The sequence below is a fragment of the Macaca nemestrina genome, chromosome 18, assembly GCF_043159975.1.
Source record: "Macaca nemestrina isolate mMacNem1 chromosome 18, mMacNem.hap1, whole genome shotgun sequence".
NCBI lineage: Eukaryota > Metazoa > Chordata > Mammalia > Primates > Cercopithecidae > Macaca > Macaca nemestrina.
The window spans coordinates 56005744-56028033 of NC_092142.1; the positions used below are offsets into that span (position 1 = coordinate 56005744).

General features: G+C 48.2%; 1 protein-coding gene across 11 annotated transcripts in view; it reads left to right on the forward strand.

The window, feature by feature from the left end:
- LOC105494041 (solute carrier family 12 member 3) overlaps positions 1–22158 on the forward strand; it is a 65377-nt gene extending 43219 nt beyond the window's left edge. For 4 of the 11 annotated variants that reach the window (XM_071084571.1, XM_071084578.1, XM_071084572.1 and 1 more), the window contains one exon: positions 2930–4210. In XM_071084571.1, the coding sequence (XP_070940672.1) occupies positions 2930–3122 (193 nt within the window). In that variant the 3' untranslated portion in view covers positions 3123–4210. The other 7 variants (XM_071084574.1, XM_071084575.1, XM_071084577.1 and 4 more) reach the window with 4 other exon arrangements.
- Positions 22159–22290: the final 132 nt, after the last annotated feature.

Consider the following 22290-nt stretch of genomic DNA (forward strand, 5'->3'; position numbering starts at 1 on the left):
TGGCCTTGGGTAAGACCCCATATCTCTCTAGCCTCAGTTTCCCTAATTATAAATAGTTAACAAAAGTATTTCCAAGATTCTCTTTCATGCTAACATGCTGTGATTCTAAGTTTATTTGTCATTAAAATGAGTCAATCTCAGCTGGGCTTAGTGGCTTATGCCTGTAATCCCAGCACTTTGGGAAGCTGAGGCTGAAGGATTGATCAAGCTCAGGAGTTGAAGACCAGCCTGTGCAACATAGTGAGACCCTGTCTGTACCAAAAAAAAAAAAAAAAAAAAAAAGAAAAAGAAAAAAAAGAATCAGTCTCTCAGTCTCTTAAGCCATAAGATGAAGAATTTCATCCCAGGAGGTGACCATCTATTGGAATCTCTCCCTTCCCACCCCCCATCCCCACCACCGTCCCCCAAACTCACAGGGAAAACCAATCCCCCACCCACCAGCCTTTGTGGGGTTCGCCGATACAAGTAATTATAAATCCAGTGACCCAAGAGAAGACCCCTGCCCAGGGCGTCCCACCCCATGCCAGTAGCTACAGCTGTTGCCCAAAGAGGCCCCAGCTATTGGGCCACGTCCACCGGGAGGACAGAGCAGCTGCATCTTTCCATCACTAATCTCCAACCTGGAGCCATGCCTAGTGTTTCTCTACAAGTTCAGTCAGAGGGTCTGCTTCATCAGAACGACCAGGGGACTGTGGAAAATGCAAGTTCCTCAGTGCCTTCCAGACCAGGCTCTAGGGTGGAGCCCAGAAATTCTGAGGAAGGGGGAAAAAAAAAAAATCTCCCAAGCCTTCGTGAAATGATTAGATCACATTGTCTAGCATTTGGGAGAGTATGCTTGGGGCATTTTCTAGAGCGGGTTTGAGGCAGCACTTGGTCGACTGCTGTTCACTAATCAGTGGGTTATCAAATGGCCCCAGGTTTGAGCTCAGCTACCCCAGCACAGCTGATAAACCAGCCTCATAAAGAGCCCAACAACCTTTGACTAGCCTAGCAACATATTCCTGTTGGGTCCAGATGCCTCTTTTTTTCTAAAAACACTCCCTCCTCAAAGCCAAACAGCAATAATCAAAATAGTAATAATCAACACTGCATTTTATGGCTTGGGCCTCTATATGATACTCAAGGCATCAGGCCTTATGAATTTGCAAAGCCCTAATTTTAAGACAGCGTCTCACTCTGTCACCCAGGCTGGAGTGCAGTGGCAGGATCTCAGCTCACTGCAACCTCTTTGGTTTTTTTTTTTTGTTGTTGTTGTTGTTGTTGTTGTTGTTGTTGTTTCTCTTTTTGGGCCTCTTTGGTCCTATAATTTTCTTTGTTTTTGAGGCGGGGTCTTACTCTGTCACCCAGGCTAGAGAGCAGTAGTGAGATCTCAACTCACTGCAACCTCCACCTCCCGGGACTCAAACAGTCCTTCTACCTCAGCCTCCAGAGTAGCTGGGACTACAGGCACATGCCACCAGGCCTGGCTAGTTTTTTGTATTTTTTATGGAGACAGGGTTTTACCATGTTGGCCCAGGCTGATCTCCAACTCCTGAGCTCAAGCAATCCACCTGCCTTGGCCTCCCAAAATGCTGGGATTACAGGCATGAGCCACTGTGCCTGGCCTCAAAACTCTATTATAATCACCCCCTCACTCCTACTTTAGAGATGAGGAAGCAGCTTCAGAGGAGTTAAGCAGCTTGGCCAGGGGCTTGCAGACAGGAAGTGGGAATTGCATCTGGAGCTTGTGACTGTGGTTCTGATGCAGGGCTGTCTTTCACATCTAGGTTAGATCTGAAGCCGCCTTTCTTTGTGGCTAAGAGATGTAATTTTGAAAAAAAAAAAAAGTTCCTTTGTTCTGGAACAGCTTTATTTCTGAAGATTAGTAGCTCAAGGCGTGCACATCCTATGAGCAGGAATACAGCACGTCAGTGATTGGTGTGGGGGCGGGGTGATTTTAAAGACAGCTGTCTCTTGGACAGGTGGACAGGCTCTGCTGGGGGAGGGAACTCCCAGCTGAAGCTTAAAAGTCCACCGCAGGGGTGATGGGTGTTCCCCACCCCCATGATGCAGGCACCATTTCTCTCGTGGCCTTTGACGTTTCTGAATTCAGTCCCTGAAATCATGTACTGCTTCCTGGATGGCGTTGTCTGCCTCTTGCATAACTGATCGGTCAGGAGAGTTTGGTCTCAGTAGTCCTATGTCCCTTTCCCCTGGAAAGTCACTAAATATTTGAACTCAGATGACTATAGCTTAATGAAATGGCCTTGGGCCAACCCGCCTTCCCTAATTTTTGAGACCTTTTTTGTTTGTTTGTTTGTTTTGAGACAGTCTCACTCTGTTGCCCAGGCTGCAGTGCAGTGGCGCAATCACGCTCACCGCAGCCTCGACCTCCCAGGCTCAAATGATCCTCCTGCCTCAGCTTCCTGAGTAGCTGGGACCACAGGTGTGCGCCATCATGCCCAACTAATTTTTGTATTTTTTGTAAAGACAGGGTCTCACCATGTTGCCCAGGTTGGTCTCAAACTCCTGAGCTCAAGTGATCCACCCGCCTCGGGCTCCCAAAGTGCTGGGGTTACAGGCGTGACCACGCCCAGCCCAGGACATTGCTTTTTAAAGGCGGGTAGGGCTTGTCCCAAGTGAAGCTTTGTGGATGGAACTTCAAGTATGACATAGCTGTTTAGGATCCCAGTTACCCTTCTCAGAGGAGGTTGGAGTTGCTGTGAGCAGAGGCTGCTGCGGAGGGAAGATGCCAAGACCTCGGTTCAAGTTCCAGCTTTGCCGCCACTGGCTTAGCTGTCACGTGCTGGTCAGTACTAAGTGCTGATGACAGCTGCTGACCTTACGGAGCGCTCACTGTGTGCCAGGCATTGTGCTGTGCCTGCGTGTGCTTTGCCGGCTTTAGCGTCGCAAACATCCTGAGAGGGAGGTTTTTGTGTTCTTGCTTTAGAGAAGAGAAACTCTGCAAAGGTCATCTGGCTGAGGAAGTGGCAAAGCCACGACTCAGATGCCAGAGCCCGGCTCTGATCCCAGCGCTCCAGCATCCTCCTGCCCCAGTTCCCCCAGCTGTGAAGGAGCGCCGTGCTTCGGGCCCTGCCCATTCCCTAGGGGGATGTACTTGGGGAAAACAGACATTCAAGTGAGTCGCACGGAAGGTGCTGGTGCTCCAACTTCACGTGGCACCAGCTGGACCTGGGAGACTCTGCTGGAGCTCAGAGACCTTCCCGAAGCCCAGAGCTGGGCAGCTGTGGCCATCCCAATGCATTTTTGGAATTCTCCAGATAGTAGAAAAGTCACTTCCTGAAATAGTTGGAAGACAGGGCTGAACAGCATTCCCAGGGCATCTTTTTATTCACGCAGCATTGCACAGTTAAGAGAAGGGGCCTCCCCATAGGCAGTGGTGGAGTCTTGCTCCCAGGGCCTCCTGCACAGGGCAGGAGGCAGGACAAGAACACTGAGCTGGACAATGAATGAACAGGAACATATCACATTGCTGTGGCCACAGGCTGGCACAGGGCTGAAGAGGCAAGCCTGGCATGAGGCGGGTGGCCTGATGGGAAAGGGTCGCCCACTTAACAAATATATAACTGAGCCCGACTGTATCAGACTGTGTTCTGGGCACTGGGAAAAGGGGAGTGAACAAGACAGATCAGGCCTGCTTGTGAGCGAACATTCTAATGTGGGGAGACAAGCACATAAATCAGAAGATGCTGTTGGGGCTGTGGAGGGCTCTGAAGACAGTAAAGTGGGATGATGTGAGGAAGAGGCGTGGGCGGCCTGCCCTGGAGAAGTGACCAGGGAAGGAGGTGGGTGAACTTGCCTGACTCAAAGGAAGTGACCAGGTGCAGAGCTGGGGCTGCTATTCCCGCTGGGTGGGGAGAACGTCAAGTGCAAAGGTTGGAGGCAGAAGTGAGCTTGGCGTTTTTTTAGGAATGGAAAGAAAGCCACAGGGCATCGGGGGTGAGCAAGGCGAGGGTGGGAGGAGGTGAGGTCGTGGGCTTGGCAAGGACTAGATCCCACGGGGCTTGTGGGCCATGGCTTTGTTTGGAAATGCTTCATGGCAGAAGGTCCATTCTGGGTCATGTTTGTGCGGAAAGTGGGGAGGTCATTCTTAGGGTGGGTGGAAGGAGCTCTGAGGGACAGTAAACAGACTTGCTGTTCTGAAAACAAACCAGGAGCTGGGCGTGTGGAGAGGCCCCATGGTAATCTCTCCTCTGCCGCTTTTTCATGCTTTGCAGCACTTTGCCCATAGGGAGGAAGGGGGAGTGCCCCAGCTCTCTGTATATGGCGTGGCTGGAGACCCTGTCCCAGGACCTCAGACCTCCAGTCATCCTGATCCGAGGAAACCAGGAAAACGTGCTCACCTTTTACTGCCAGTAACTCCAGGCTTGGCCATCCCTGTCCACGGCTCTGGGTGCGTGGGATGAGTTGGAACTCGGCTGCCTCCAGTCCACAGGGATGAGACTCATATTGTGTTGCACTTTAAGTGGCAGCATCTGATGATCTCACCGAAAAAGATGGTAGATTTCCAAATCTGGCTGGACTCCACTTCATGGGACACATTCTCTGGGTCTTGATTTTATGGGCTAGAGAAACAGCAGATGGAGCTGCAAGGAAAACTCTCTAAAGGATCCTATTCCTTTTAAACACTTTCTTTTGATTTTGATGACCATTAATTAAGAGTTCAGTCTTTGATTTGTATGCAAATTGGAGTCTAAATGCTGGGTGTGAATCTTGACAGTTTCTACAGACCTTCCTGGGTGAAAGTTCCTAAACCATGCCCTGCTTCCTCCAGTAGGAGAATGGCAGCCCCACCTGTAGGACCTACAGGTTCTCTAAGGAATGCAGGGCTCTCTCTGAGCCTCCACAGCCAGGCAATTTTTTTTTTTTTTTTTTTTTTTTGAGATGGAGTTTTTTTTCTCTTGTCGCCCAGGCTGGGGTATAATGGCACGATCTCAGGTCACTGCAACCTCCGCCTCCCGGGTTCAAGCATTTCTTCTGCCTCAGCCTCCCGAGTAGCTGGGATTACAGCAACTGCCACCACGCCCAGCTAATTTTTGTATTTTTAGTAGAGACGGGGTTTCACCATGTTGACCAGGCTGGTCTCGAACTCCTGACCTCAGGTGATCCACCTGCCTCGGTCTCCCAAAGTGCTGGGGTTACAGGCCTGAGCCACTGTGCCCGGCCCAGGCAAATTTCTCACTCCTGTCACCTTCAATAATGGGTCTTTGATGTCTTCATTTGTTCTTTAGACGAGGGACTTTTTGAACTTTTTTGGTTGCAACCCACAGTAAGAAATATATTTCACACTGAGACTTGCAACGCACACACACAGAAATGGCGAAAACAAAAATGTCACAAAACAATACTTACCCTTCCCTGGGGGACGTCCTCCAGTATGTTCTGTTCTATTTATTTTTCTCTGTTGGTTGCAATCCAATAAAATGACTTTGGGATCCACTCATGGGTGGGGACCCACACATTTGAAAGGTATGGCCAGCTTTCTGTTGTGCCCTGCATTTGTCCACGCACAGGGAGTCCGGCTGAGCTGGGTGTCATTGCCATTTTCCCAGCTCATCTTACGGGGAAAAAAAGCGGATTGACAGAACACATGAGGAGGGGTATTGATGGCAGGAGAGTAAAAAAAGCGTTTTAAAGAAGGGGCAAGGTTGAAGGAGTCTAGTGGCAAGGGGTAAGATTTCAGGCATGGTTAAGAACAGAGGACAAGGATGTTAAGAACAGAGGGATGTAGAGATGGCAAGGTTGGCAAGGATCAGAAAGGCAGGAGCAGGTCCAAGCCAGCCCAAGACCAGGTGAAAGGAGAGGGGAGGAGGAGCCACCTGCAAGAGATGGAAAGAGCAGGCGGTAGAGGGGGCTGGCAGGGAGGGGCTGTTAAGAGTGGGGTTGGAGGTGGGAGAGAAGCTGGGACAAGGGAGATGGAGAAAGGACCTATACCTGGCTCACAGAAGGCATCCAGGTCACGACACATTGAACATCCCCAGTGTTTGAGCCCCCAAAGCTAGGGTGCAAGGGCACTGGCATCGAATGCCAGTGGGTGAGGCTGAGCGAAAGGGTATTTGCAGCTCTAGACATAACCAAGAAGCATAAAGGTGAGTTGTTTGGTGGTATGACTGCCTGTGCCTTCTTCCAATGGCTCTGGGGTGGCTGAAGGAAAAGACACCTTTGGGTTTCGTCAGCCTCCTCCAAGACTGCTGCAGTGCCTACACTTTAGACTTCAGAAGGAGACTAAAGACCTGTAGAATTTAGAAGGAGATCTGAAGTCTCCTTTTTAGAGTTACAACCCAAAGGATGTTAGCATTTCTCAGGTCATCCCACTGCAAAGCCCAGAAGGCTTGGGCCTCCCAGGCTGTTCTAAAGCCCCACTGTCTGACTGCCTTAGGGCCTGCTGCGAGGGACTGGGGCCTGGCCAAGCTGACTGGGAACAGCTCTCCTGCTCCGAGGGACCTGGAGGATGGGCCTGCCTCCGAGCCGTTGAGCTGGACCCTGGGACAGTTCTTAACTCCAGATAAGGGGAAGCATCCATTAGGGAATGTTGGCCTTTCTAGAGCCACATGGAAAACAATTTTCTGGTTCTTCAAACCTCAAGGAGTCCTTGGTCCAAAAAACAGAGAATGTTTTGGCTTTGGGTGTCAAAAAAAAAAAAAAAATTCATGATGTCAGAAATACTATGTTTTTAACAATAATAATAGCTTTGTTAAATAAAAAAAAAAGCTTTAACAGCGAGGCCATAAACAATGAAATGAATAAAAACTATGGTCACTCAGTCAACGGAACTTATTTGTTTTGGAACACACTGTTTTTCAACTCTGCTGAGTGTTTTGAAAAAAATTAACTATTGTTTTTCCAACCCTGGATTGAACTTTTCTCGGAGCCCCTACTGGTTCTGCAGGTCATAGTGCCAGATTTCGACATAAATATTTATAGGAGCCATTTATTTTCCCTTTGATTCTCTTCCATGCATTTGCAGACTCACGGGGAACCATTTTTGTCAGCCTTTATCAAAGTCTCCCAGCATTTCCCATCTTGCCTGACACAGAGAGGTAACAGGTTGAGTGGAAGGAGCCATGGCGAGGCCACCAGGAGACTGGGATTTGAGTTTCAATGTCTCCCCAAAACTGGCTGTGTGACCTCAGATATGCCCCTTCACCTCTCTGGGAGGCCTCCAGTCAATGAAATGAAAGAATTGGACCAGAACAGGTGTCCCCAGCCAGCTGACCTGACAGTGACTGCTGTTTGGCCCAGGAGTGGTTGACAAAAATTGTGGCTGCATCAGGAGGTGGGGGTTAAGGGGAAGGGGTACACATTCCTTGGTCACCCCCAACCCACTACCCTTCCCAGCCCACCACTTTCTACTCCCCTGTGGTGTGAGCCTTTGGATCCAAGGATTTTGAGTTTCTCTAGATCATTATTTGGCCTATTAGGGTAAGAGATATAGGGCCACGCTGCCTCTCTGTCCCTGCCTTTGGATGACAAAATGCTTCCCATTTAGGAGTTTGTGCGGTAGGAAGTATATCCATGAAGCCTTCCCTTCCTCTGTGCCGGCAGAGGAGGGAACCATCAGGGTCAGGGCCAGCCTCAGCCCCAGTGGCCGCCCCAGCAGGGGCTCCTCCCATCTCTCCCCTGGGATCCACTGCCCAGTTAGCTCCCAGTTTTGCCCTCTGCATTTCAGCCTCCAGATTTAGTATCCTCCCTCAGTGCCTGCCCAGACTTGCTATGACTTTGAAGTAATTACAGTACCACCTATTTTTCACCCAATGGGCTCTCTGGGCTCTGCTTACCCAGGCAAAAAGCTGTGGGCCGCCTTAGCACATGGAGAGTCTCAGTGCAGATGAATTTCCTTCTAAACCCCTGCCTGGACTGTCTAGAGTGGTGAGGGGCAGGAGGGGTTCACAGGGATGAGACCAGCTGAATGTTCCAGAAGAACCGCCTGGCTGGGAGGCCTTCAGGCACATGCAAAGCAGCCAGGTTTGGTTCATAGCTGTGTACAGCTCAGGATGTCAGGGAAAAAATGCTGCCAACTCCAAGAATGTTCACAGAAATGGGGCGCAGGAAAGCCCAGCCACCGGCTTCATTGGTAATTTCCCACTCGAAGTGAGGTTTCATCCTGTGACCGAAAGCAAAAGTACAACATACGCACCCACTTCCTAAAAGGGAGTCATCACAAATACAGTTCTATAAATACTTTCAGGAGAACCAGCTGGCTGGGAGGCCAGAGAGCAAAATGTCTGATAGATGAAAGACAGTAGCAAGAAAGGACAAGTGGTTTTATTCTAACTCATAAAAGTTACAAACAAAACATTCTACGTTTGCAAAGGAGGGAGCAAACACATAAGGTCAAGGGTATTAGGAAAGTCTTCATAGGGAACATGGTGTACAAAAGGGGTACACGTTCCTTGGCCACCCCCAACCCATTGCCCTTCCCAGCCCACCACTTCCTACTCCCCTGTGGTGTGAGCCTTTGGATCCAAGGATTTCGAGTTTCTCTAGATAATTTTTTGGCCTAATAGGTTCCAGAGATTGGTGGGATTCAATAGAAAGACAGAAATGAGAGCTGGGGTGGGAAGAAGGCTTTCTGGGCAGCAGGGGTAGCTTGAGCAAAAGACAGAGTAAGGATTTCCCTGGGCATGTTTGGAGAACAAGAAACAAGCCAGTTTTCCTGGAGTGTGAGGCAAGTGTGCGTAGGAAATTAAGACTGGGCCAGGCGCGGTGGCTCATGCCTGTAATCCCAACACTGTGGGAGGCCAAGGCAGGGTGATCACCTGAGCCTATGAGTTTGAGACCATCCTGGGCAACATGATGAAACCCTATCTTTACAAAAAAAAAAAAAAAAAAACTGGATGTGGTGGTACGCACCTGTGGCTTCAGCTACTCCAGAGGCTGAGGTGGGAGGATTGCTTGAACCTGGGAGGTTGAGGCTGCAGTGCTGTAATTGTGCCACTGCTCTCCAACCTGGGTGACAGAGCAAGACTCTATCTCAAAAAAAAAATAATAATAATAATGAATAAAAAAAAGAGGAGGAGAAGTAGCAGTCATGTAATATGAAGGGCAGAGTAGCAGGCTTAATGCTGAAGGGAAAGAGAAAGCAAATCGATTTGAGTTTGGTACGTTAAGTGTGAGAATACCCAGGTGGTCAGAACTGTGGTCCGGGAGCCTGGGAAGAGCTCAACGTGCTCCCTGTTAGCCTGCAGCTCTTTGAGAGCAGTGACCGTAAACAGATTTGGGAGTCATAGCTTGGGTGAGATCAAGAGAGAAAGTACAAAGAAATAACAGGGCTAGACCTTGGGAAGGGCTATATTTAGGAGGCAGAGTGAAGAAGAGTCAGTGGTGAGGCAGACTTGAAAAGAGCATTGGAGGGACAGGAAGAAAACTCAGATCACTGAGGAAGCACCAGAGAAGGGGAAGAAAGAAGCTCAGAGTTGACCACGTAGTACCTGTCTGCAAAGGGGCTGGAGCCACTGAAGGTGCTGTTGAATTTGGGGTTGTGGCATCATTGGGAGCCTTGCAGTGAATAATTAGGTAAAGCGGCAGGTCAAGGGCCAGGGATTGAGGAATGAATTTGTAGATGGGAAAAGAAAACAGCAGCTCTGCTTAGAGACTTCATACTTGAGTAAGTCAGCAATGGAGATATTGAAGGACACAGAGTGGAAACCCGAGGGAAGAGTAGACTCAAGGAAAGGTGCTTTGACTGTTGTTATCATAGGGCGTGTATTAGGGTAATGCTAAGCTATGCTGCAGTAACAAACTGTCCTCTCAATGTGAGAGGCTTACATGACAAAGTTCTGTTTCTGTTACAAATATTCCTACCACAGTCGGGCAGCTCTTCAGGGTTCCTCTTCTCCACATCAGGACTCAACGTTCAAAATTACTCCTGTCTTGGGAAGCCACCACCTTGACCAGTAGCTTCCAGCTCACTGAAGAAGGGAAAAGAGAGCTGGAGGGCCACGCACTGGCTTTTAAATGCTTCCACCCAGAAGGGATGTTATTTATTTCCACTCAAAGCCCATTAGCCAAAGCCAAATAGTCACATGGCTCCACCTAACTGCAAGAGTGCTGTGAAATTTGGGGGAAGATGTGAATATTCATTGAACAATAAATGTCTCTGTTACAGAGTGAGGGTGAGTAATAGAGACCTGAGTGTATCAATAGGTCAGAGGGGAGAGATTGACGATGGAAGGAAAAGAATAACTACAGAAAAGGTAGCAATGATGAATCAACAAAATGTGGGGACATTTTTTCCACACAGCAGGAAAGGTGTAGCTGAAGTCTGGTAGCCCTGGGGTGCAAAACTCTCAGGACCCTTGCCCCTGTGATCTGCCCTAGCAGGGCCCCTGAGCACCAGGTCAGAAAGCAAACATGGAAATTGCAGGTGACATGTTCCCCAGCAATGGGGCTGGCCAAGCAAAGAGGGAAGGACAAGGCACGAGGGAGGGATTCAAGAAGGATGACCGTGAGCTCCCAGGTGGATGGGGAGACCAGAAGTGAGCTGCAAGACTTGACAAGACTTGAAATGCTAGTAGCATAAAGACAAAAAGAACCTGCAGGCTGGGCGTGGTGCCTCATGCTTGTAATCCCAGCACTTTGGGAGGCCAAGGCAGGCGGATTACTTAAGGCCAGGAGTTTGAGACCAACCTGGCCAACACGGTGAAAACCCGTCTCTATGAAAAAAAAAAAAAAAAATTAGCTGGGCATGGTGGTGGCCACCTGTAGTCCCCGCTACTCAGGAGGCTGAGGCAGGAGAATCGCTTGAATCCAGGAGGCAGAGGTTGCAGTGAGCCAAAATGGTGTCACCGCACTCCAGCCTGGGCCACAGAGCGAGACTCTGTCTCAAAAAACCCCAAAACAACAACAGCAACAAAAACATGCAGTGGGCCGGGCACAGTAGCTCACACCTATAATCCGTGCCCTTTGGGAGGTCAAGGCAGGCAGATCACTCGAGGTCAGGAGTTCTGGACCAGCCTAGGCAACATGGTAAAACCCCCATCTCTACTAAAAATGCAAAAATTAGCCAGGCGTGGTGGCATGCACCTGTAGTCCCAGCTACTTGGGGGCTGAGGCAGGAGGATGGCTTGAACCAAGGAGGTTGAGCCTGCAGTGAGCTGAGATGGTGCCACTGAACTCCAGCCTGGGTAACAGAGTGAGACCCTGTCTCAAAAACAAACAAACAACAACAAAGAAGAATATGCAGTCGATGTGGGAGACGGGGAGATGGAGAAGAACGAAGTTTGTGGTCAGTACATGTGCACTTCACAGCTTGACATTCTGGAGAAACTAAACATCTTGAGCACACCAAACTCTAAGGTGTCCACCATTTGCCTATGAGGTCTACAAAGGTGGGACTTGAGATGCACCTTTTAGTTGCTGGATGGGAGGGAGACCAGGGGAGGGCCCAGGGCAGCTGGAGGGGACTCAGGGTGGGGACTGTGGACCCAACAGGCACAGGGGTATTTCAATATCTTAACTGCTGAAACAGCTGAAAGACTGCACGTCAGCTTTGAGGGTGAACATATCTGACTCATCTCTTACCCTAGGGTGCAGCACAGGTTAGCAGAGTAGACACCCAATAAATGTCTGCAGAATGAATGAATGAAGAACAAATGAATGGATCATACCAATGGGTGGCAGAGCAAAGTGGAGACAAGATAAAGGGAAGTGAGCTAAATATCGTGAGAGTGTGAGCTGGACGCTAGAGCTGTTAAGGTGGGCAAGGGGTGGAGGGGAAGCCTGTGAGCCAGTTGCCAAAGTGCTGAGTGAGATCTTGAGAGAGAGCCCTGGAGGTCAACAGGTTGTACTTGCAGACAGGTAAACCTTCAGATCAGAAAAGGGAGCTGAATGATGACAGCACATGGACATGTGGGAGGGAACGACACACACTGGGGCCTGTCAGTGTGGGAGGAGGGTGAGGGGAGGGAGAGCACTGCGAAGAATAGCTAATGGATGCTGGACTTAATACCCAGGTGGCTGGGTGCGGTGGCTCATGCCTGTAATCCCAGTACTTTGGGAGGCCGAGGCAGGCAGATTGCTTGAGGCCAGGAGTTTGAGACCAGCCTGGCCAACATGGTAAAACCCTCTCTCAACTAAAAATACCAAAAATTAGCCAGGCATGGTGGTGGGCACCTATAATCCCAGCTACTTGGGAGGTTGAGGGAGGTGAATCTCTTGAATCTAGAAGGCGGAGGCTGCAGTGAGCTGAGATTGCACCACTGCACTCCAGCCTGGGTGACAGTGAGACCCCATCTCAAAAAAAAACAAGAAACAAAACAAAAAAGAAAAAGAAAAAGAAATACCCAGGTGATGGGATGATCTCTGCGGCAAACGACCATGGCACACATTTACCTATGTAACAAACCTGCATAACCTGTTCATGTACCCCAGAACTTAAAATAAAAGTTGAAATAAAAAAGAAAAGAAAAGGATGCTAAGATATGCACCAAATTAGATGCAGGTATGCTCTTATAAGCACTCCACTGAGCCTCCTTCAGTGGAGTGATATTCCGGGTCCTTTCCTAGAAAAAGACAGGGTTGGTTAATGTCAGACATACTAGGGGGAGAGGACTGGAGCCTGTACACAAAGAACTACACCCAGGGGTTAATTCCAGAGATCTCAGTGATGGATATGGGCCTAGGGCAGGAAAGGCCAACTGGGCCACGTCAGAGATGAGAGTTGGAGGAATAAATGCAGGTGTTTGCAATGGGCTGATAAAGACAGGAGGAGAAGTCCAGGACTTAATGTGAGGGCTGAGCAAGCAGAAATAAATTCATGGAGGAGATCAGAAAGTCCCACCATTTGAACAAAAATGTTGCCTTACGCTATTTCTGGTGTCTTACGCATCTTTGCTGAAGTGCTGGGTTTAGTCCTCTGAAGTCAGCTTGGGGAAGGTGGGAGTTTTCCTGGGGGAAGAAAGAAAGAAACTAACACGGGATCAAAATCCTACTTAGGGTACAGAATAGTCTGCGTACAAGAAAACGTACATGAGGCCGGGCACCGTAGCTTACGCCTGTAATCCCAGCACATCAGGAGGCCGAGGCCAGTGAATCACCCGGGGTCAGGAGTTTGAAACCAGCCTGGCCAACATGGTGAAACCCCGTCTTACTGAAACTACAAAAATTAGCCGGACGTGATGGCAGGCACATGTAATCCCAGCTACTCGGGAGGCTGAGACAGGAGAATTGCTAGAACCCGGGAGGCAGAGATTGCAGTGAGCCAAGATTGTACCATCGCAGTCCAGCCTGGGCAGCAAGAGTGAAGCTCCATCTCAAAAAAAGAAAAGAAAAAAAAAAGAAAAGGTACATGACATTAAGATATATATTTTTTTCTTTTCTGTTTAAAGTAAAATGCTGGACAGCAATCAGAATATTTAGAAGGAAGCTATGATGGGGGAAAAAGAATGTGAGCTTCAGAGGTTACCTGGGGCCTCCAAGTTCAGCCATGACCCTTGCCCTAGATGCTGACCTGGAGGGCGGGCTCCACCTGACTCTTGTTTGTCCTGGGTCCAAACCTGGTCAGCCAAGGACAGCCATAAACCTGGCATGCTCTAGGGCAAAAGCAAGTATTTACTGCTGGAGAGATGACCAAATCAGGTAGACAACCTCCCATCTACCCATCCTCTCCAGGATCTAAGTCCTTTCTTGGGGTAATCAGTGAAGGTTTCTTATGTGTGGTGGAGGTTGTTTTATTGCCTGCCTTCCACTCTTGGAAGAAAGGCTGGGGAGTAGCACTCAGAACAGGGAAGCCCAAGCAGGGTTTTTTTTCTTTCTTTCTTTTCTTATTTTATTAGAGAGAGAGAGAGGGTCTCACTGTGTTGCCCAGGCTGGTCTTGAACTCCTGGCCTCGAGCAATCCTCCAGCTTCAGCCTCCCAAAGTGCTGGGATTATAGGCATGAGCCACCGTGCCAGGCCAAGGTCTTTAAAAAATTATGGTAAAAGACATAACACAAAATTCACCATTTTAACTATTTTATTTATTTATTTATTTTTGAGACAAAGTCTCACTCTTTCGCCCAGGCTGGAGTGCAGTGGTGGGATCTCAGCTCATTGCAACCTCCACTTCCCAGCTCATTGCAACCCCACTTCCCTAGAGACGGGGTTTTGCCATGTTGGTCAGGCTGGTCTCCAACTCCTGACCTCGAGTGATCCGCCCGCCTCGGCCTCCCAAAGTGCTGGGATTACAGGTGTGAACCACTGTGCTCGGCCTTAACTATTTTAAAGTGTAATTCAGTGGTATTTAGTACATTCACAGTGTTGTGCAACCATCACCACTATCTCGTTCCAAAACATTCTCATCGCCCCAAAAGGAAATCCTGGACCTATTAAGCAGTAAATCCCCACTAACCCCTGGCAAGCATTCATCTGCTTTCTGTGTCTATGGATTTGCCTGTTCTAGATATTTCATATAAGTAGTTACAATATGTGGCCTTATGTGGCCTTTTGTGTCTGGCGTTTTCACTTAGCATCGTGTTTTCAAGGCTCGTCCATATTGTAGCATGCATCAGCACTTCATTCCTGTTTAAGGCTGAATAATATTGCATTGTGTGGATATACTGTATTTTGCTTATTCATTCAGTTGGTGGACCTTTGGGTGGTTTCCACCTTTTGTGCTATTATAAATAATGCTGCTATGAATATTCATGGACAAATTTTTGTGAAAAGTGCTTTCGATTCTTTTGGGTAGATAGTTATCTAGGAGAGGCATTGTTGGGTCATCTGGTAATTCTCTGTTGACTTATCCAGCAACTCTGGGTATGCTGTAAAACTTTCTAAGGGCTGAGTTTAACTATCAGACCCATTGTTCTGCTGCCATAGCTTGGCCCCCGTTGTCAGTCTTGACTGGTCATACCCTCTGGTGTCTCCTATTCAAGAGACACTTTGAGGTTCCCAAAAACTAGCTCAGTTTTCATTTTCTTCCATTTAAAAATCGTGTGTAACAAACACCTTTAAGAATCAGGTAGCGGCTGGGCGCGGTGGCTCATGCCTCCAATCCCAGCACTTTGGGAGGCTGAGGTGGGTGGATCACGAGGTCAAGAGATTGAGACCATCCTGGCCAACATGGTGAAACCCTGTCTCTACTAAAAATACAGAAATTAGCTGGGCGTGGCAGCGGGCGCCTGTAGTCCCAGCTACTCAGGAGGCTGAGGCAGGAGAATTGATTGAACCCGGGTGGCAGAGATTGCAGTGAGCTGAGATCATGCCGTTGCACTCCAGCCTGGTGACAGAGCAAGACTTCGTCTCAAAAAAAAAAAAAAAAAGAAGAAGAAGAAGAATCAGGTTGCACAGGGGAGTAACAGGGAAGTGGGTGCCCCAAGTCCTCAAAAGTTGATAACCACAGTCTGAGATTCCCCTTCCTTCAGACAAAAACACTTCCCCTTCATGGGCCACAGTGTTAAGGGAGGATTTGCCTTGGGGAGCTACTTCTTGTAGAGAAGGGAAGCTGCTTCTGGCTTAGCGAGGGCAGGAGAGTTGCTGTGGGAAGGGTTTCATTAGTATGGAACAGGACGTCCATTTCCTGGGCTAAAGAAGGTGGCTCATGTGGGTGGCCAAATCAGGACTTCAGAATGACATAAAAAGCACAGATTCTGGTTGGAGTTTAAATGACTTCAAAAAAAAAAGAAAAAGAAAACAACAACCATGAGTTCAAAAAACAAAGTACGGAAGTTCAGGAGGGCCTAAGACACCAGACTGCTTCAAATAAAACATGAGTACTGGCAATGATCTCTGGCTGACTCGGGTTTTGCAAAGGCCCATTCTCTACCTTCACAGCCTGATTGTAAAATAAGATAGGCCTTGGTTCTTCCATTCCTGTCTGCATCTCAGAATGCAAACATGAATTCGATCACAACAGAGTGACAGCAACACTGCAGCACTACCACAATCAAGTTAAAGAGTTTCCGTGTTTCTTTCATTTCCACATTTCCAGAAATCCCATTGAACACTGTGGATTTCCCTTCAGCTTACTAACTTGCATTCCCTCACATGCTTTCTCTCCCACTTTATTTCTTTTTTCTACTTTTTTTTTTTTTTTTTTCTGAGATGGAGTCTCGTCCCATCGCCACGCTGGAGTGCAGTGGTGCAATCTCGGCTCACTGCAACCTCCGCTTCCCGGGTTCAAGCAATTCTCCTGCCTCAGCCTCTTGAGTAGCTAGGATTACAGGTGGGTGCCACCATGCCCAGCTAATTTTTGTATTTTTAGTAGAGACAGGGTTTCACCATGTTAATTAGGCTGGTCTTGATCTCATGACCTTGTGATCCGCCCGCCTCACCCTCCCAAAGTGCTGGGATTATAGGCATGAACCACTGCACCCGGCCTATTTTTTTTTTTTTTTTGAGATGGAGTCTTGACCTGTTGCCCAGTCTGGAGTGCAGTGGTGTGATCTTGGCTTACTGCAACCTCTGCCTCCTGAGGTTCAAGCAATTCTCCTGTCTCAGCCTCCCAAGTAGCTGGGATTACAGGCACCCACCACCAGGCCCAGCTAATTTTTGTAATTTTAATAGAGACAGAGTTTCGACATGTTGGCCAGGCTGGTCTCAAATTCCTGACCTCAGGTGATCTGCCTGTCTTGGCTTCCCAAAGAGCTGGGATTACAGGCATGAGCCGCCGTGCCTGGCCCACATTTCCTCTTGAATGAACTGATCAGTCTCCTGGCCTCGAGTCTTTCCCCCTTCATAATGACGTGGATCCATACTGATTCTGATCTGTCCTTTCTACTGCTCAAAAACCTCCAGTGTCCACAAAATAAGGCCCACACTCCCAAGGGTGACCATTCAAAGTCTTTTCTGAGCTGGCCCCAAGACTTTTTTCCAGTCTTACCACTCATTATTATCTGATATTGTCATTATTATAATGATAACGATGTGGTCATTATTCTTATTTAAAAGTATACCCTGGCCAGGCGTGGTGACTCACGCCTGTAATCCCAGCACTTTGGGAGGCCAAGGCAGGCAGATCACCTGATGTCAGGAGTTTGAGACCAGCCTGGCCAACACGGAGAAACTTCGTCTCTATTAAAAATACAAAAAAATTAGCCAGGCATGGTGGCAGGCATAATCCCAGCTACTTGGGAGGCAGAGGTAGGAGAATCACTGGAACCCAGGAGGCAGAGGTTGCAGTGAGCCGAGATCACGTCACTGCACTCCAGCCTGGGTGACAAGAGCGAGACTCCATCTCAAAAAAGAAAAAAAGTTCTTGCAGTGATTTTGTTGCACAGCAAGATTTGGGAACCACTGTACTGGACTCAGTCCAGTCCTCTAAATATTAATGGCTAACATTTATCGAGCACGTAGTAAATGTCTGGGTTTGTCCCAAGAACTTAACAACTTTGTACTATTTAAGCCTCACAAAAACCCTATGAAACAGAAGATACTATTATTATTATTCCTATATTTCCTATTTTACAGATGAGGAAAATTAGGTAGAGAGGTTAAGTAACTTGCTTAAGGTCACATAGTAAGTGGCAAAAGCCGGGTTTGAAAACAAGCAACTGGGGTCTGGCCCCATGAGTTGAACCAGTGAGCTCTACCTGCCCATTCAAATTCTGCATATAAAGTCACTGGCACTCCATGGTGTTTAGTCAGTAATTGCTGCCATTATTATTTTTATTCAAATCTCACCCATCCCAGAATTCAACTCAAATTCTACCTCTTCTATCAAGTTTTCTCTGACTCCCTTTCTTCTTTTCTCAATGTAATCATAGATCCTTCAGAAATGTATTCGACTTTGGGATAGGCTTTTATTTCTGTGTTTTTGTTAGCATCCTCATTATACTTGTAAAGTCATTGAGAGTAGGGTCATGCTGTGTTTATCTCTCTATTCCTGGCATATTTGTTGACCTGAATTTAACATTTTCCTAAATGCGCTATAAGCAGAATCACCGAATTTCTTTTTTTTTTTTTTTTTTTTAATTTGAGACTGAGTCTCGCTCTGTCTCCCAGACTGGAGTGCAGTAGCATGATCTCAGCTCACTGCAACCACTGCCTCCCAGGTTCAAGCGATTCCTGCCTCAGCCACCTGAGTAGCTGGGATTACAGGTGCCCGCCACCATGCCTATTTTTTTTCTATTTTTAGTGGAGACGACATTTCACTATGTTGGCCAGGCTGGTCTCAAACTCCTGACCTGAAGTTATGTGTTTGCCTTGCTCTCCCCAAGGGCTGGGATTACAGGCATGAGCCACCACTCCTGTCCCCAAATTTCTTTAAAAGGAGCTATCTCATTGGGAGATAACTCAAGAGAGAATTGCAGAAATTGGATTGCCTTTTCCCTAGGGGAAAAAAATGCAAAATCACACTCCTGAACTTTCTTTCTTCTGAGTGGGAAGGGATAAGATATCTTAACATCTTAAGGGGCCCTGAGGCTTGTCACTGCAGGTGAGGGGAAACCACACTACTGGCATATTTGATTTCTCAATGCAGCTGTCGCCTCCTGCCTCGCTGCCTCCTTTAAGGCCTATGTTGGTTTGACCTGGGCTTGCTCCACTGGTTAGCTTCTCCCTAGTTGCAAGACTACCAGATCATAATCAGTTATTATCTCCCATCCTGGTGTGTGAAAAACTACAGAATTTGTGGGGCCCAGTGCAAAATGAAAATGCAGGGCTTCTGTTTAAAACTTATTAAGAATTTAAAGATAACAGCAGAGCATTAAACCAAGCACAGGGCCCCATCTACTACATCGTCACGCCCATGAAGCCAGCTTTGATGAAAAAAGGGTTAGGCCAGGCGGTGGCTCGCACCTGTAATCCCAGCACTTTGGGAGGCTGACGCAGGTGGATCACTTGAAGCCAGGAGTTCGAGACCAACCTAGCCAACATGGTGAAACCCCGTCTCTACTAAAAATACAAAAACTAGCCTGGCGTGGTGGCGGGCACCTGTAATCCCAGCTACTTGGGAGGCTGAGGCAGGAGAATTGTTGAACCCAGGAGGTGGAGTTTGCAGTGAGCCGAGATCATGCCACTGCACTCCAGCCTGGGCAACAGAGCAAGACTCCGTCTCAAAAAACCAAAAAAGGTGAGAGCCTTCTCAGCAGACCAAAACCAAATGCAGAAAGCTGAGTATGGGGACAATTTATTTCCAAAGCCCTCAACCTCTCATCTTAATATAAAGACAGCTGAGAAAGAAACCACCCTGTATTCTGTGTTATATTAAGGTTGACTACTGTGGGCTGAACTGAGTCCTCCAAAGAGATGCTGAAGCCCTAAGCAGTACCTGTGAATGTGGCAGCACTGGGAAATAGGGGCTTTGCAGATGATGGAGTTAAGATGAGGTTATTAGTGTGGGTTCTGATCCACAATGACTGGTACTCTTATGGAAAGAGGAAATGTGGATACAGAGCCAGACATGCACACAGGGAAGATGATGTGAAGAGACCTACACAAGGAGAACCCATGAGAAGATGAAGGCAGGTTGGGGTGATGCTTCTATATGCCAAGGAACGTCAAAGAGTGCCAGCAGGCCAGGGGCGCTGGCTCACGCCTTAATCCCAGCACTTTGGGAGGCCGAGGTGGGCGGATCATGAGGTCAGGAGTTTGAGACCAGCCTGGTCAACATGGTGAAACCCCATCTCTACTAAAAATACAAAAATTAGCCAAGCGTGGTGGCAGGCGCCAGTAGTCCCAGTTACTCGGGAGGCTGAGGCAGGAGAATTGCTTGAACCTGGGAGGTGGAGGTTGCAGCGAGCCAAGATCGTGCCACTGCACTCCAGCCTGTACAACAGAGCAAGACTGTCTCAAAAAAAAAAAAAAAAGAAAAGAAAAAAAAAAGTGCCAGCAAAGTACCCAGATAGGAGAGGGGCCTGGAAGATTCTCCCCCGAGACCTCAGGAGGAACTAACCCTGTGGACACCTTGATCTTAGACTTCCAGTTTCCAGAACCAAGACAATAGATTCCTGTTTCTTAAGCCAGCCATCCTCAGCCTTTTTGGCACCAGGGACCAGTTTTGTGGAAGACAGTTTTTCCATAGACCAGAGGTGGGGTGGGGGGCATGGTTTCAGGATGATTCGAACACATTACATTTATTGTGCACTTTATTTCTATTGTTATTACATTGTAATATATAATTAAATAATTATACAATTCACCATAATGTAGAATCAGTGGGAACCCTGAGCTTGTTTTCCTACAACTAGACGGTCCCATCTGTGGGAGATGGGAGACAGTGACACCCGAAGGATGTTACTTATGTCGAGTCTCCTCATTTTGGTTGCCGTCACTGCAGAAAACCCTGCTTCACAGAGATAGGATGTTGCAATAGGCCAGGCGTGGTGGCTCACACCTGTAATCCCAGCACTTTTGAAGGCCAAGGCAGATGGATCACCTGAGGCGAGGAGTTCAAGACCAGCCTGGCCAACATAGCAAAACTCCATCTGTCTCTACTAAAAATAATAAAATATATACATATAGCCAAGTGTGGTGGCACACTCTTGTAATCCTAGCTACTCGGGAGGTGGAGGCATGAGGCATGAGAATGGCTTAAACCAGAGAGGCGGAGGTTGCAGTGGGCAGAGATTGGGCCATTGCACTTCAGCCTGGAGACAGAGTGAGACCCTGTCTCAAAAAAAAAAAAAAAAAAAAAAAAAAAAAGGATGTTGGAAATGAAAGCAGGCTTTTCAGTGCTTTTGTGGCCATCTCAGGATTAAAGCCTAGACTTTAATCCAGGACATGTGGAGATTTGAAGTTGTCTCAAACATTCTGTTTTGTTGTTGTTGTTTAGTTTTTTTGGGTTTTTTTGTTTGTTTGTTTTTTTGTTTTTTTTTTTTTTGAGACAGAGTCTCACTCTGGAGTGTGATGGCACAATCTCGGCTCACTGCAACCTCCACCTTCTGAGTTCAAGCAATTCTCCTGCCTCAGCCTCCTGAGTAGCTGGGATTACAGGTGCGTGCCACCATGACCGGCTATTTTTTGTATTTTTTAGGAGAGACAAGGTTTCACCATGTTGGTCATGCTGGTCTGGAACTCCTGACCTCGTGATCTGCCCGCCTCGGCCTCCAAAAGTGTTGGGGTTACAGGCATGAGCCACCTCGCCCAGCCTCAAACATACTTTTAAGGCCACCAGATGCAGCTGTACAACTGAAGTACATACACTTGCCACTGTAAAGCCTGCCACCAGATGCAACTTGCCACTCACTGATAGTGTTCTGATACGAGTCTGCAAACAATTGATTTATCATGGCCTCTGTGCAGTGAAACTTCTCTGCTAATGTTAATCCGTATTTGCAGCCACTCCCAGCACTAGCATCACCAACTCAGCTCTACCTCTCATCATCAGGCATTCGATTCTTGTAAGGAGCAAAGCCTAGTTCACTTGCGTGCACAGTTCACAATAGGGTTCGGCTCCTATGAGAATGTAATGCCCCCGATCTAACAGGAGGCTGAGCTCAGGTGGTAATGCAGCGATAGGGGGCAGCTGTAAATACAGATGAAGCTTGGCTGCTGGCTCACCTCCTGTGGTGCCGCCTGGTTCCCAATAGGCCAGGGACTCATAGTGGTCCATGGCCGGGGGTGCGGGCGGGGGGTTGGGGACCCCGTCTTAAGCCATCCAGTTTGTGGCACTTTGTTATGGCAGCTGCAGCAGATGAATATACCCACCAGCCAGACCAGGCTCCTCCTGTTACCTTCCTGCCCTTGGCAAGCTCCTGACAACACCTGAAAAAACAGATGTCCCAAGGCGGTTGGAACAAGGAGATGGCCGGGGCGATGTCAGTTTTGTTTTTCAAGACTTTTTTTTTTTTTTTTTTTTCCTACAGAGGAGGAGGAAGGAATGCCTACAATACAGAGGTCTTTATGGTCCCACTTTGGGAATCGGACAACCCCGCCCTCCTCGTCTCAGCCCCAATTTAACAGGTGCATGTATATCTTATAAAGTGATGCCCTTTTGGGGGGGGTCCAGTGTGCGCAGGACTGTGGCTGACTTGTCAATCATCATAAGGGTGATGTCCCAAACATTCAAGTCTGAGGCCCAGGGAAATTGTCAACAGCTGCCTGGATGCCTTCATCCTCCCAGCCCAAGGAAGATCTGGCCTCGCTCCTTCGTTGTCCTTAGGAGCACGTGGTGTTCTCCTAGGTGGCCCTGCACACGGGGTCGCCCAGCCTTTCTTTGAGGGCCGAGTGGGTAGTCTTCCCCTGTAGGACGCGCTTCCCCCTAGGTTTCCACGTGGGGCCACCGGAGGCAGAAAAACGGGAAGTGGGCACTGGCACCTGGGGTGAAAAAGGGTGGGGGTGTGGCTTTGTGAGGAAACAATTTGCAGAGACTGCTAAACTGGGGTCTGCTGGGATACCCCACTCCCTACCCCCTGCCTCGGGCGCCCTCAG